Genomic DNA, 14927 nt, shown 5'->3' with positions numbered 1-14927 from the left:
AAAAAATGCAAATTCCATCAGCATAATTTCCAGCACAGATTTCTATTAAACACAGTACATTATTTTAGATGAGCTGGAAATTATATTGTGGTGGGAATTTTCATGACAAAAATGACTGTAACGGGTTCAGGATGGGCAAGGTGCAGCGGGAACCGGCAGAACAGTCAACTTTAATGACATAAAAGAACTGAAACATAACATAAAACACAGACGCGCATACATTTTAACGAGACTTTACTTTCTAGAAATCCACAGTGCTAAAAGTGCCCAAAGTTGATGAAATAAGAAACGAGTATGTGTTTGTTAGTGATTACCACAATGCAAAAAAATCTCATTCTCATTACTGTAATGTGCCACATTACCAATACAACAAACTCTACCATGATGTATAAATATTTTTCAATTATAATACCATTGCTCATTTTCATATTACAGTAGTGACAATATGTTTTTCATATTAATATTATTATTTAATCTTAAGTTGCTTTCAGTCATGAAGTTTATGTTGTTGCTTTTTTTCTAAAGGCCAACAGTGGGCCAGGAACTAATGGCTGTCAGTTTTTCATTACCTGTACAAAGTGTGACTGGTTGGATGGGAAGCATGTGGTATTTGGTAAGTTGGATATATCTAGTGTAATGTACTATAACAATAATACACATAGTTCCTCATTAATTCCCTGTTGTTTTTTTGTTTTGTTTTTTGCAGGAAAAGTGGTGGATGGTTTGCTTGCCATGAGAAAAGTTGAGGTGAGTCTTATCAGAAGTATTTTGAGCCATATATTTGAGTTCAATTTATTAGTCATCTTATTTGTGATTTATCAATTAACTGATATGCCACATAGAAGGTCTATCATACAATAATGAGATAATTGATTTATTCATTTTTACATGATTTTAAATTTCTTGGACAGAACGTACCAACAGGACCCAACAACAAGCCCAAGCTGCCCATCGTTGTCTCCCAGTGTGGAGAAATGTGATTTACCCCTTTAAATTTAAACAACAGAAAAGGCATCTGACCAACATCATTAATTGGTTTTACATTGCATTTTGTAAATGGCAACATAATCGCAGTTTGTTACTGTTTCAAAGCTGATTTCATGTCAATGTCATCACTTTCCTCTGGTGATATTTGCAAATGTCTCTGAATTCAACAACAAATACAAATGTAAAAACCCTTTTTTTGACATTTCTAAGTACAAGGCTTTTGTTTTTGATCTCCCTTTTGAAATGGCTTTACTAAGACTGTTGACTCTGTTTTCTTAAATAAATTCTGACCTGTGTTTTTTTAAAGCTTTAAAACTTTCTTTATTCCACCTCCTTAAAGCTCAAGACAGAATTGATATCACTTATAAATTAATTAAATCATCAAACTTCTTTGTGTTTATGATACAAAACCAATACCTTAAATGGCACCCAACTTGACGCAAATTCCCTGAGTGTACTTCCTTTGTTTTCTTATAGCTACTTGCCTTAATCCACATCCTAAACCCAGAAACCCCTTCCCCCATCTCTTGGACTGTGTCCCACAGACACAAAAGGGCTCTTTCAGCCGAAGTGCAGGAAGAGTTTTGGGCTCGGTGGGAGGCTTGTGGGGTCAATGTTAAAACCCGTCTTTATGTGGGACAACAGGGTGGATCATTCACAATAAAACCACACTTCAACCAGGTCTTCTCAACAGTGTCAGAAACATATTTGCATGACAATGGGGAAGGGGGTAGTTTGGGCCGGTCTCGTAACTAGCCATGGTCTGTCTCAGTTACGGTCACTGAGTGCTTCCTTTTATAAGGCTGTGAGTGAAACCATGGATATATTCAGGTTACTGATCTGTGTGTTTAAGGACGGTAGTGATTAAAGCTATCCATACTTAATGCTTCTTGTTGGTGTTTGGTTTATTGATGGATGATATCATTCAATAATTTAATTATAATTTAATAAATAAATTAGATAAATAGGAGTTGGAAAGACTTATGTTTGCTTCTATATGTTTGAGATAGAAATAGTTTTGTAATTACATAATCACCCATGGAAGAATAGCTTTTAGAGCTAACATTGAGAATTTAAGACTACTGAAAGAAGTAATTTCTCTCAATATTCCAAAACCATGTATTATTCATAATTGGAACTACCACTGTGTGAATATGCATTTGTAAATGTTCACTGTTTACGTGTCAGGGAATTTCTTTCCTTTTTCTTGAATAGAGGAATATTTACCTCCTGTCTGGATTATAATACACTATCCTCTTGCATGTCGGGAGGTTAATGGGGTTTTGTATTCTGGGTGGTACAAATTATTTTAAGAACCAATCACGGGAAGATTTAACGTTATTTCCACATAATTGATAGCCTATTCAACCAATGAACTTCAGTGAAATGAGTGACGTTCACTAGTCGCAAAACAATCGACCAATGGGATTAAGGAGTGGGTGGAGAGATGTGACAGAATATTGTTCGGCATCTATCACAGTCCGACCAGTTCGATCGGCAACGGGAGCGGAGAAAAGAAAGCGGAGAGCCCGAAGGCAGCAGCCCCCACCACCGCCGGCCCAGGTTACCATCTAGCACCGGGAAAACACACTAGAGAGCCACCGCCGGCTTCACAAACAAGAAAACAACATGAGCAGCGAGGCCGAGACACAGCAGCAGCCTGCCGCCGACGCGGAGAGCCCGTCCAGCCCGGCAGCCGCAGCTCCCGCGGGGGATAAGAAGGTCATCGGTAAGCCCGTTAGCCATACCTCCGCCTGTATGACTGAGATGGTTGTATTTTTATTAATATCTAGTCTACCGGGTTCTTTAATGTTCCGCTGTTTGAGGAGTTTAAAACAAATAGCATAATAACGAATATTCAGTCAGGGACAGCGCGTGGCCTGTCTACGACAGTGTGGTGTCGTTTATTCAGCCGATGCATTTTATGACCGTATGGCGACCAGCCCAGTTTTTAAATAGATTTTGTTTCTTATATGTAATAATATTGGTAAAACTTAAGACGTTGAACGGACTCGGTCGGTTTAAAAACTCGTTCGCGTGCCGCGTTCCATCACATCCGCGTGCGGACTGAGAACCCGCCATGACGCGTGCTCGAGCGCGCGGCCTGCTCCAGGAGAACGTGCGGCACACAGCGATTCTAATCACACAGTGCGAAGGTTCACTAAACGTCAGAAACTTCCGATTAGATTATTATTAATACATTTCAGTGGACCTTTGATATTTAATAAAAGCAGAGGCGGCTCGTGTGTAATTAGTTAAGTCTTTTTAACGTAAATTGTCCCAATTTTTATTCATGAAAGATTCGCCCAAGTGCATGAAAAAGGCCCAAATGCATTTATTGACTGAACAGTACGTCGATGTTGTTACCATGAGTTTGGCCTTGATCGTGACATGACCCTGGTCATCTTCAGAGAGTCACAAAATGCCTCGGGTTAAACGAGGTCAATTCATGTTTTTTTGTGCGAATATCGTCGATTCGAAACCAAAACGGTGAGTTTTAACCTGGTGTACGGGTTTGTTTGGCATGCTTGCTTGGATAAGCCAGCCTAAGCTATTTCCCTTTGTTCATGTGGAGCGTTTCACGCGGCGTGTACGTGTCCCTGTCTCCATTAACGCCTTCAGTGCGTCATATTTACGGCGCTATCATCAGAACGACGATTCTTATTAAAAAATTCTAACGATTGGTACTTGTACATTCACACTAGTCATCTGACTCGCCATCCCCCATATAAAATGTCCGCCATAGTGTTTGGATGATTGACGCGTCTTTTGTCTCAGCTGTTGCTTATAAAAACCCGTTGCGGGCATTTAACTGGAAACCCCGAGCACCGGTTAATCGAGATCTGAGATTGAACAAATAAACTATTAGTACGTTTCTCGTGTCCTATTTTGATTATGGATAGTCTTGGTTGTTTGGCTTTGATCCAGCCACATGGCTGAGGCTAATGTGCTAACTACGGTTAGCATCTCAACAGCATTACTTCACTATACGTCGCGTTCAGATACTTCAGTACTGGCGCACGCGAAATACGTCTTCATCGAACGCTAGCGCCTTTGACAATTTATTTCTTTTCTTATAAAGCTTAAATCTTTTTTAAATCTTATTACACTAGTACTTTTTAATAGCTAGTATTAAAGTGAATAGTATCATTTTCCAAATACTTATTACAGTAGACACTAGTATTTATCCAATAATAACTAGTATTTTATTGTATACTGGTACTTCAATTGTTATCAGTAACATTTTCTATCTCTGTATTAACAACTGCCTTTTTATTTGTCTAATGTAATGACTAGTCAGAATGGCCACTGTGTAGTTAGATAAAGAAATGACTAGGAAAAAAAATACTATTAACAATAGGAATAAACACTAGTGTCTAATAAATATGTATCCCAATACAATTCAGTGGCAAAAATCTTCAGTTTGTAATAGTAAAATTAAAAAAGACAAATTTTGTACTTGTAACCAAAATAGATACTAGTAAGCTTAATTTAAGGAATACATGTCTAAAGTGCTTGCCATATTCAATGTGAATGTTTAGGTCACACTTTTTTTTTTTTACCGAAAATCTTAAGGAACAATTATCCATTTAATATTTTCATGCCTTTTTTTTGGTCTCCCCAAATAATAATGGTACACATTAGTACTAGTGGTTATTATACAGTATTACCATTTCTTTTATATTTAATTTTCCTTTTTTCTTCTTGTTTTGAAGTGAAATATGAAAATATTCTTGACCGATTTCATGAGATCCAGTGAAAGAAAACCCCTTCATGTGCAAAATTTTTGGCCATCATTAGATTCTAATCTAGACAACCTGTAATATCTTGTTCACTTAAACTCCTTCCTCTTTACCTCGTTTCATTCCGTGGTCAATACTTCAGTCAACATATCACATAGGAGGTTAATGATGTGAACTCTGTGGACTCCTGTTAGCCATCAGGACCTTTCATGGTGATGGAGTCTCTTCTGATAAGAGCAGCTGACTTGACATCGCAGGCTATTTAAAGCACCACAGTTGGAGGTTATAAATAGATAGCATGAAATTAACGCACCATGGATGGTTTAAATGGCTTTGCTAGTTTGATGCATCTGTCACAGAAATGTCAGTTTTAAGCAGTGTTGCGTGTGCATGCACAAATCAACTTTGTTGTCTTTTCTCTTTGAAGCAACAAAAGTCCTGGGGACAGTGAAATGGTTCAATGTTAGGAATGGCTACGGTTTCATCAACAGGTAAATATACCATTCAGCCTCTAAAGATTCTTGCTAATATAATATGTGGGTCAGGGAACATCCACAATCCTATTACAGTCTTTATGTGCTTACAAAGCCAGATTTTACTTGCACTAACACGCTATTATTTATTCACATTTATAGACCCCATGCAATGTCTGTTAGAGGCCATATGCCACTGTAAACCTACAAGTTGCCATTATTCTTTAAACTTTGCAGATATACTCAATTATTGCCATTTTATCTCTCTGAATCTTTCAGGAATGACACCAAGGAAGATGTTTTTGTACACCAGGTAAATTTTTTTTTTTTCCCTAAATGTCACCATAATAACAAACGTACACATACCCAGGTTATTTTAAGAGGAACACACAATTTTCTGATTGGTCTTTTTATGTATCTAGACTGCCATAAAGAAGAACAATCCAAGGAAATATCTTCGTAGTGTTGGAGATGGAGAGACCGTGGAGTTTGATGTCGTAGAGGGGGAGAAGGTGAGCTTAAATCTTAATAGTTTTTGTCATTTAGAATTTTACTAATAAAAATCGTCATTATAATTCCAAGGCATTGGATGGCTTTGTTTATTTGTGAACACTGTAGAAACCATTAGTGTTGGGGGAAAAAAAAACATCTTCGGTTGTGTGATTCTCTCTGGTTGCACGTAACAATAAACATGTTGCGCAACTGTTGTATGTTAATTCACAAATGGCTGATATTGAGTGGGGTCTTTTCAATGAATCTGTCAAAGTCTTGCTCGTGTACAACTCACAATAGAGAACTATGTACTTAAGGTCCATGTGACTTAACCTAGAAACATACTCAACACAAGTACGTAGCTTTCAGCGCTTGGCTAACGTATTGCCAACTAGGAATGTGTGAAACAAATTTGGTGTCAACTAGTCTAAAAAGAACCGCACAGAAAACAAGTCTAGAACATTGTTTATGCGACCCATTTAAAATACTTAAAGATGCAATATGTAGCAATTTTCATATAATATTTGCATTTTTGTTTTTTACCAATGTGTGAACTGCTTGTAATGCAATTTAAAAAATTAGCAAAGACTACTGCAACACTAGGTAACGTTATCTTGGAGATGGAATCCAGCAGTAGTCTGGCTCCCAGCATCACACCGGCTCTGAGTAAGCCAATTTTTTTTACAAATATCTGCTGAATCTGGCTAATCGGGAACATGATCGTGGTCGAGCGAAAACTAGAGTGAACATTGGCAGGGCATTTGATTCCTGGATGGACTTTAATTCGGTTTTGGGGTTCAAATTGACCCCGAATTGGCATTCTTCTTATTGGCCATTAGGATTGATCTGTGTGATTTTAGCTAAACCACAATAACGCATGAAATGAATGCTAGACAATGTTCAAGATAATGCAAAAGGCCCATTCATTAGTGCGACGTAACTTGGTTATACAGAAAATATATACATTCTATTATTATAAAACAATGTGCATCGATATATCAAATTGACAGTTGTGATGGAATCGCATCAATACTGAATTGTCAATCTATTTTATAAACCTAGTTTCATCCACCAAATTTAGCTAACAGCTATTGACAAAGATGGCTAGCTTGCTAATGCCAACATAGGCTATTGTATAAATGCTGTCAATGTATCATGCAAAGCAAAGCGATTACCGTAATTTCCGGACTATTGAGCGCACCTGAATATAAGCCGCACCCACTGATTTTTAAATAAAATATTATTTTGAACATAAATAAGCCACACCTGTCTATAAGCCGCAGGTGCTTACCGGTTCATTGAAACTAATGAACTTTACTCAGGCTTTAAGGAAACACGGCTTGTAACAAAAATAAATAGGCTTTAACGAAACACGGTGTGGCAGCGGGGGCGTGGTCAAGCGCCCGTCCGGGAGAGAAAAGCGGTGATGGCGCTTACACCTGAGCTAAATTATGTCTAACACCGGTGTCTAATTTCAGTAAGCATGGGGAGAGCGGCATAAAAAGGCAGCAGCCACAGAGCTGAGAGAGTGACACACGTCAGTCTAGTGTTGGCGCATAGAAGAATTGAGAAACTTTATAAAATTGATTGTAAACATTGCTGTGGCCATTAAAAGCCTTACCTGGAACGTCAAGTGCCCTGCTGAAAACTGTCACACTGGTGCCCGTGTGACAGTTTTCCCAAGAAGGACACGTGAAGCAGGGCACTTGAAATTAGACACCGGTGTTAGACATAATTTAGCGCAGGTGTAAGCGCCCTTACAGCTTTTCTCTCCCAGACGGGCGCTTGACCACGCCCCCGCTGCCACACACGGCTTGTAATAAAACATTTGCAGTAAACGGTAGCCTACCAAGAAAGTCACTGGTCACTATCTTCCTCCTCTTGTGCACATGATACCACTGAAGTCATCTCCTTCGGTGTCGGAGTTGAATAGCCTCAGATTTAGTTGTCTTTTTGCACTGAGTCAATTCCTCACGCTGCTGTTTCCAACGTCTTATCATCGACTCATTAAGACCAAGCTCCCGTGCAGCAGCTCTATTTCTTTTTCCAACAGCCAAATCAATCGCCTTCAACTTGAAAGCAGCATCATATGCGTTTCTCCATGTCTTTGCCATGGTGAGGGTGACAAAATGACTACCGTAATCAGAATGATGGGAAGTTTGAGCACGCTCGATTTAGTCTAGACAGTAAACAAAAAAAGTTGTTTTGACCTTAACCCGTTCGGCAATTTCAATTGGTCTAATGAAAGCTTCACGCCGCCAAAAAACTGAGCACGTCACAGAATGTTTTTTTATATATATATATATATATATATATATATATATATATATATATAAAATTAGCGGGAAAAATCCATATATTAGCCGCGTCATTGTATAAGCCGCGAGGTTCAAAGTGTGGGAAAAAAGTTGCGGCTTATAGTCCGGAAATTACGGTACTTCAAATTACATTCATGCATAGCCAGACCTATATCCACAGTTTGTTTTAGCCCTGTTCCAGCACTGGGGATTAAAATATAATATACAGTCTCAAAGTTTGTAGTAAAAAAAATCTTAACTGTAATTTTCATTATGCTACCTCATCTGTCAGCTTGATGCTGGTGAAACATGTTGTCGTTTTGTATGTTACGTCATTGTTTTGGTTGATGCTCATGTCCCTATGGAGTAGAGCTGTTGGAAAAAATTGTTTCAGCGATGCATTGCGATTCATACTAGAATGATTCTGAAGCGATTCTCAAAATAATCAGAATAGATTCTGAGTTCAGTTTAAATCACGGCAGAGCAGTGGTGCGCACCAAATACAGATGTGGAAACAAAGACGGGAGTTAAGTGCATACATTAAAGTCAAGTGCACAGACACAACTGTTTGCAGGCTAGCTGTATCAAACACATGACCATTTGTGCCCGAATGAAACTACGATCTCAAATGATCACAAACCCATGCACATAGCAACAGGATAGTTCATTCGTGATAAGAAGCCAACAAACAACATGAAAGACGGGCTCGCACTGATTTGCACACAATGGGAAAACGCAGAAGAAAATAATGAGGCAGCAGTTTGGGAGATGTTGGTGATGCCCCCGATGCCATTCTCTACTCTTTCGTGCTCTCCATTTCATTGGCTTTTGTCATTGCTGGTCACTTGTTTGTCAGGACATTGTGCACACCTGATGATGAGCAAACAGGTAGAACAGTGCATATGGGACGCTTGATACATTTCTGAAGCAACAACTGCACTATTTAAACCACTACTATCACCTGTGCAGGTGAGGAGAGAAGCTGACAGTTACACTCTCATAGAAGAAGATATATCTCATCCTAAACCAACAAACTTGCTTAAAAATGAATAGCATGGCATAGATTAATTTTGAAAAATAATTAAATACTATTAAATGAGTTACAATGCTTCAACTGATCATTTTATTATTTTTGTTTAAGGAATAGTATTCAGTGTGTTTTGATTGAGAACCAATATTATTTTGTGCTTTAAGAGATTTTTTTTTTTTTATATAAGGTTCTAAAGAATGTAACATACTCTTTTTAAACTATAAAACATTTGATTTAACCGTTAACTTGGTAAGCAGTACCGAAGGTCAAGGGATTACTGACCTCCCGCTGGCACATGCTAATGTGCGCTGCTCCCTCCGCCTGGCTGTCGATTATGTTAATGAAGCTAGCACCTGAAAATCACTGGGAAAAAAATCAGCTAGTGTTGTGGCAGCAGCTTAACGGACTAATATCTGCCATGTAACCGGATGTTGTTATTCTGGTAATTTGCTGTAAACATTGACTTAAACTTGCTTCAGCAATATTATCTTCAAACTCTTGCTCTGCTTAACTGTTATTGACCTGAAAGATAACTTTTCACAGACAGTTTACACTTATTCCTGCAGTAGTGCTCCTCGTGGCAATGTGTGTTGAGTTAGGATTTGTGGCCTCACAATTCAACACCACAACGTGCAAAATTGAGCATGTGTGGCTAAAGGGTCCAGCAGCATATCATTTTCACAAAACTTCTTAATCGTAAAAATAGGGTTTTTGTGTAGTATTTATTAGGATCACTTGGTGCTTCCTCGTGTATTTAAAGGATTGTTAATGGAGTCATTAAGTGGAATCAAAATCTTTAAATTCCCATCTCTAGTGTCGGAGTATGATGGTGATATTGATTTTAAATGTCTAATTTCTGCCCAGACCTGAGAGCAGAATATTTAGTGATTTATAGGTAGTTCCTCTACTTTGCTTCCATTATCTAGACCAAATGTGTGTCTGTTGAATAAGACATTTGATAAACGGCGCCTCTTTGTTCTTTTAGGGGGCCGAGGCAGCCAATGTTACAGGCCCGGGTGGCGTCCCTGTGCAGGGAAGCAAATATGCAGCTGACAGGAACCGCTACAGGCGGTACCCACGCAGGAGGGGGCCCCCTCGTGACTACCAGGATAACTACCAGAGCGACGGGGAGGGAGAGGGGAATGAGAAGAGGGAAGAGGGAGAGAACCCCCCTGAGGGTGAGATGCAGCAGCAACAGCAGCAGAGACCCACCTACCCCGGCAGACGACGCTACCCACAGTACTTTGTGAGAAGGCGCTATGGCAGACGTCCGCCCTATACCAATGCACCACAGAGAGGAGAAATGATTGAGGTGGGTAATTTAATTTTGCACTTAGTAAATAACCCCAAAACTCATGTTTCTTTTAAATGTTTCTTCAACACTGTTTTTGACTTTTAGGTTGGGGAAGGTGATGAGATCCAGGGTGGTCCAGAACAGGGCAACAAACCAATGAGGCAGAACTACTACAGAGGCTTCCGACCAAGGTTCAGACCCAGGTTTGCATGTTGTGTTCACAAATGTGAGACAGCAACATGAACAAGGTTGAAATTAGGACTGGGTGATGGGTCATTGACACAAGGTTGTTTAAATTGATAAAAATTTGAAGTCTTTTATATGTGCAAATTTGTAAAAATTTGATCTTTGTGGCCAAGTTGGTTTCACAAATTTGAGAATTTTCTACAAAAATTATAGTTTGTTTAGCCAATCAGAAGACTTTCTGCCTGTCGGTCATTGCCAGTGTTCACAGGGGAGCTTATATTTGCTTGTATAAGTACCATATGACATCCTGCTCAAGCTAAACACTCTGGGTCGTACGGCTAAATGCCCATGGGGACCCATCACCCTCCGTCTGTCCTAATAAAATGGTGTAGTGCAGTGGTTTCCAAACTTTTTACAGTGGCATACCCCTTCAAACATTCAACATCCTTTCACGTACCCCCTCTCTAATTCATAGATAAAATTCACACAAGGTAATTTGAAAATATGTCTGTTTAACACTATTATCTTTGTTAAACAACTCCCTTAATTAAACATGTTATTTTTTTTTTTACATGTTTTGTACATGGCTTGCTGATTGAGATGGGAATCCTAGATATGATATAACTCGCCCCTCATCGTAGTGTAGAATAGCGTTCGGTTTTGTGCCTGGAATTGCGTATCATTGCACGTACGGCATTGCCAGTCGAATTCAAGCATTGAGGGTAAGTATCTGTGCAATTGCGCTGTCAGCTCAGGGTGCCTTGTCACATTTGACACTGTTAGCAATATTGGGCCCATTTGCTGAAAAAACATCATGCTACAATGTAAAAACAGGTCTCTAGCATACAAGCAAATGTAATTAAATAATTTTCCACATTCAGCGCCACTGAAAATTACTGCACTTGAATGTCTGACACCTGTCATCGAAGCTTATGAACTTATACCATCAGAATGAAAACTCCTTATGCATCTAACCTTAAATGCAAATTACATTTTAAACTACAAAAAAAGAAAAATTGTGTACTACTGACAAGTGCAAGTCTGGTAAAACAGTGAAGTATTTTACTTGCTATCACTAAGCTACGTCACCTAGCAGTGTGCTGGGCTGACAAAAAAAAAAAAAAAGACTTGTGTGACATGAGTAGATGCATGTTTTTTAACCGCAAAAGATATGGTTATTTCATTGCATATTTTTCTGACCATTATGACACAACCATTTTGGTGTTCCTACACTAGAAGGCACACTAAATAATTTTTGCCAGTGAGAAATAAATGAACTGGGTTTGACTGATGAAATTGAAAACGGTTAATATCAGAATTGTATTTGCGTACCCCCATTGTCACCTCGCGTACCCCCAGCCTGTCTGCATGTCTTTCGGTTATAGGGTTTTGGAAAGAAGGGGCATGGCTAATCAACCGCAAGTCTGGTGGAAGTTCCAAAATTACTAAAATGGCTTACAGCACTTAAAATTACTTTAAAAAAGATTTATGTGGTGTAACCAAGTAAAAGGTATTTAAATGCTTTCCTTGCACCTTTTAATACATGTGTATGCAACTTAATCATTCATTAAAAAAAATTAAATAATAAAAATGCCTTTCATAAAAATGTCAGTTTATTGATTATAGGGAAACCTTTTTTTTTTTTTTTTTTTTTACTTCAAGCAGTGTTGATGGTGTAAAGATTAATTTAGTATTACTATAAAGATTCATCTATATTATGGTTACCATATGACTTTGATTTGTAGGAGAAAATCTTTTCAAATATTAAATCTCCCATTGTCTTAGGGTAATTTTTGATCTGGTACAGGTGAAAAACGTTAAAAATGGTGTCTAGTTTTTTTTTACAGAGTAGTTTACATTAGTGGGAAGGAAAGTGTTTGTTGCAATGGACGTCTAAAGTGGGCCCATTTTGAATGCTGGTAAAGGCAATGGAGGTTTATTTTTAAAATAGGCATGTACTAAAATTTGTAAACATTTAATTTTTTATATACTTTTTTTTTTTAAATACAATTTGGGATCAAATAAAATAAAACTTCCAATAAAATAAAAATTAGACTTCCTTAAGATGACTAGTTTTGTGAACCCTCATCTTGTCACTTGCGAGTATGAGAACGTTGATGTTTTTATAATAGTGTCTTATTTAAACTCATTTCAAGCGGCAAAAATGTCATCAAAGCTGGTATGTTTCATTTTCATAAATCGGTTCAAACTTTCAGTTTGAATTCAAAATGATTTCAAGTTAGTCTAATAGCATAAAGCTCATTAAATTCATATTATCGAGAGCAAAAAAAAAAAAAAACACATTGTGAATATTTGATATGGGTCAATGATGTGTCGCTTATATTCGTCCAGACTATTATTATACAAATTACAAATGCAATTCAGACAAAAAAATTAGTGCTTGGTGTACAGCAAGTTCCTAACATCACTCTGTATGTGTCCCGCAGGGGTCCCCCCCGTCCCCGGCCGGTGCGGGAAGAGGAGGAAGATAAGGAGAACCAGGGCGAGGGTGGGCAGAACCAGGAGCCCCGTCAGCGCCGCTATCGCCGCAACTTCAACTACCGCCGCAGACGGCCCCAGACAACCAAGCTTCAAGACGGCAATGACAACAAGGCAGCAGATGCATCAGCTGACAAATCAGCCGCTCCCGAAGCTGAACAGGGCGGAGCAGAGTAACCGTCACCGGCTTGACCATCTAGACCATCCGGCCGGGTGGGTGCTCATTGGCTTTCTCCACTTCAGTGCTTTTTACATGTCAAATGATGTGTATTAACAGAATTGACATTTATGTATCATGGTAGTATTAGTTGTACTAACTTTATGCTGATTAAAAATCATTATACTACGTTGTTTTTCTTAAAGTAATGAGAATAACCATTGAGAATAATATTAGTGCGTAACTACTAAATAAACTGTCTGATACATTAATGTAAATTTGGGAAGATGTGTTTAGTTGACATTGTTAGCAATGCAAAGAAATTTGAATGGTTCTGAAAATAGGCTTTTTTTTTTTTCCTGGATGAGCCAGACATGATCATGAGATTCACCCTTTTTAACGGCATTGTGTTTTGATAAAGCTATAATTATGTGTGGTAGTAGAAAGGGAGGGGATGGATTCTGTGGAGAATGGTGTCTGGCCATCATGTTGCTTCAGTTTGCACTTTTCATTGATGGAAAGGCTAGATGATAATGCAGTGGATTTGATTTCACAGACTGTCTGTCCTGTCATACACGTTTTTGTCTGTGCTACTGGCACATTGAGCTAGTGTTTTAAAAGTAGTTTGAAATGGGAGTGGTGGTGGTGTAGTGGCTAAAGCACAGGGCGGTTAATCAGAAGGTCACAGGTTCTAACCCCACGGCCACCACCATTGTGTCCTTGAGCAAGGCACTTAACTCCTGGTTGCTCCGGGGCGGATTGTCCCTGTAATAATTGCACTAAGTCGCTTTGGATAAAAGCGTCTGCCAAATGCATAAATGTAAATGAAATGCTAACATTTCTCTCTTTTCGTTTGCAGTTTTGTCAAGAAGAAACATCCAAGATCTGAGCAATAAGAAATGACTTGTCGATCGTCTAAGCTTGCAAAAATGCAATTCGACCAGATTACCACCGATTGCCTGCAGACTCTATGCAGACCTGTTTTATTTCCATTATTTTTATGTGACAGCTAAAAGTTTTGGGGGAAACAGCAGATGTTTTTCTAAATCGGTCTTAAGTTTTTACACCAAATGGTTTTTAAAAGTAATTTGATATCTGGTCAGTTTGACATTTTTAAATAACTTTTTATGTAACCAAAACATGAATTTTAACAAGGCAAGCTCAAATAAAATCAGAAACAGTTCCTCTTTAGTATGTGTGGTGTTTGTTTTAACAGTTTGAGGTCTGCTTATAGTAGTTTGCGTCTCATTATTTGCACTTTTACATCCATTTCAAATAACCTATATTAACTTAAAAGTGAGTTCATTGCTAAAAAGACAACAGTCACTTAAAAGATGTTAGTCAGTGACAGGTTGTATTTCTATCATTTTACAATGAAAGTAAATGTGACAGACACATTCTGCAAAGTTTTTTTTTGTGTGTGTTCCACAGAATAAAAGTTAAATAAGATTGGAACAACATGAGGGTGAGAAAGTCTTTGGAGTGTCTCGCTGTAAACTGAGTGTCATGTGTCAGATGTTTGTTCAGTGGTGTATTTTGAATTCGGTCAGACATCAGTCTCTTTGCGGAGGCGCTCCATACGCTGTATGTTGCTCTCCATGGCAGTTCGGTTGGTGATCTGAGTGGCACAGTTGGCAGGGAACCAGCCTCTCTCCCCATCTCTCATTCGCACTCCATGACACCAAACTGCAATGCAGAGAGCCAATCACACTAGTGGGTGATAAAGTCCATGATTTTTAGTGTTTGCATCCAGTTGGAATTGCAGTAAT

General features: G+C 38.5%; 3 protein-coding genes across 5 annotated transcripts in view; 2 read left to right on the top strand and 1 right to left on the bottom strand.

Annotated features, from left to right (window-relative positions):
* The window catches only part of ppih (peptidylprolyl isomerase H (cyclophilin H)), a 29195-nt gene extending 27412 nt beyond the window's left edge, over nucleotides 1-1783 (top strand). The window contains exons 7-9 of the mRNA XM_052108440.1: nucleotides 526-613; nucleotides 707-747; nucleotides 912-1783. Coding sequence (XP_051964400.1) covers nucleotides 526-613; nucleotides 707-747; nucleotides 912-980 — 198 coding nt within the window. The 3' untranslated portion in view covers nucleotides 981-1783. The remainder of the gene's footprint in view (nucleotides 1-525; nucleotides 614-706; nucleotides 748-911) is intronic.
* A 683-nt stretch (nucleotides 1784-2466) lies between these two features.
* On the top strand, nucleotides 2467-14341 carry ybx1 (Y box binding protein 1). 2 transcript variants are annotated; one of them, XM_052108436.1, is made up of 8 exons: nucleotides 2467-2716; nucleotides 5158-5221; nucleotides 5483-5516; nucleotides 5626-5715; nucleotides 10008-10334; nucleotides 10422-10507; nucleotides 12950-13214; nucleotides 14018-14341. In XM_052108436.1, the coding sequence occupies exons 1-7, from the start codon at nucleotides 2617-2619 to the stop codon at nucleotides 13176-13178; spliced, it is 930 nt and encodes a 309-aa protein (XP_051964396.1). In that variant the 5' UTR covers nucleotides 2467-2616; the 3' UTR covers nucleotides 13179-13214; nucleotides 14018-14341. The 2 variants fall into 2 exon arrangements, with proteins under 2 accessions (XP_051964396.1, XP_051964395.1); XM_052108435.1 differs by having other exon boundaries at nucleotides 10422-10519.
* Nucleotides 14342-14481: 140 nt separating this feature from the next.
* Nucleotides 14482-14927, bottom strand: part of arhgef16 (Rho guanine nucleotide exchange factor (GEF) 16) — a 38785-nt gene continuing 38339 nt past the window's right edge. For both annotated transcript variants that reach the window (XM_052108425.1, XM_052108424.1), the window contains exon 15: nucleotides 14482-14844. In XM_052108425.1, coding sequence (XP_051964385.1) covers nucleotides 14705-14844 — 140 coding nt within the window. In that variant the 3' untranslated portion in view covers nucleotides 14482-14704. The remainder of the gene's footprint in view (nucleotides 14845-14927) is intronic.

This window comes from Xyrauchen texanus, chromosome 37, assembly GCF_025860055.1.
Source record: "Xyrauchen texanus isolate HMW12.3.18 chromosome 37, RBS_HiC_50CHRs, whole genome shotgun sequence".
Classification (NCBI taxonomy): Eukaryota; Metazoa; Chordata; class Actinopteri; order Cypriniformes; family Catostomidae; genus Xyrauchen; species Xyrauchen texanus.
The sequence above is the reverse complement of the archived record's forward strand: the minus strand, read 5'-3'. Positions and strand labels throughout refer to the sequence as shown.

Excerpts from the sequence above, each read along its gene's own strand:
- ybx1 (XM_052108435.1), top strand. The coding sequence starts at position 2,617 with ATGAGCAGCGAGGCCGAGACACAGCAGCAGCCTGCCGCCGACGCGGAG. Across the intron at positions 2,717-5,157 it reads GGGGGATAAGAAGGTCATCG|CAACAAAAGTCCTGGGGACA; the intron begins GTAAGCCCGTTA and ends TTCTCTTTGAAG. Across the intron at positions 5,517-5,625 it reads AAGATGTTTTTGTACACCAG|ACTGCCATAAAGAAGAACAA; the intron begins GTAAATTTTTTT and ends TTATGTATCTAG.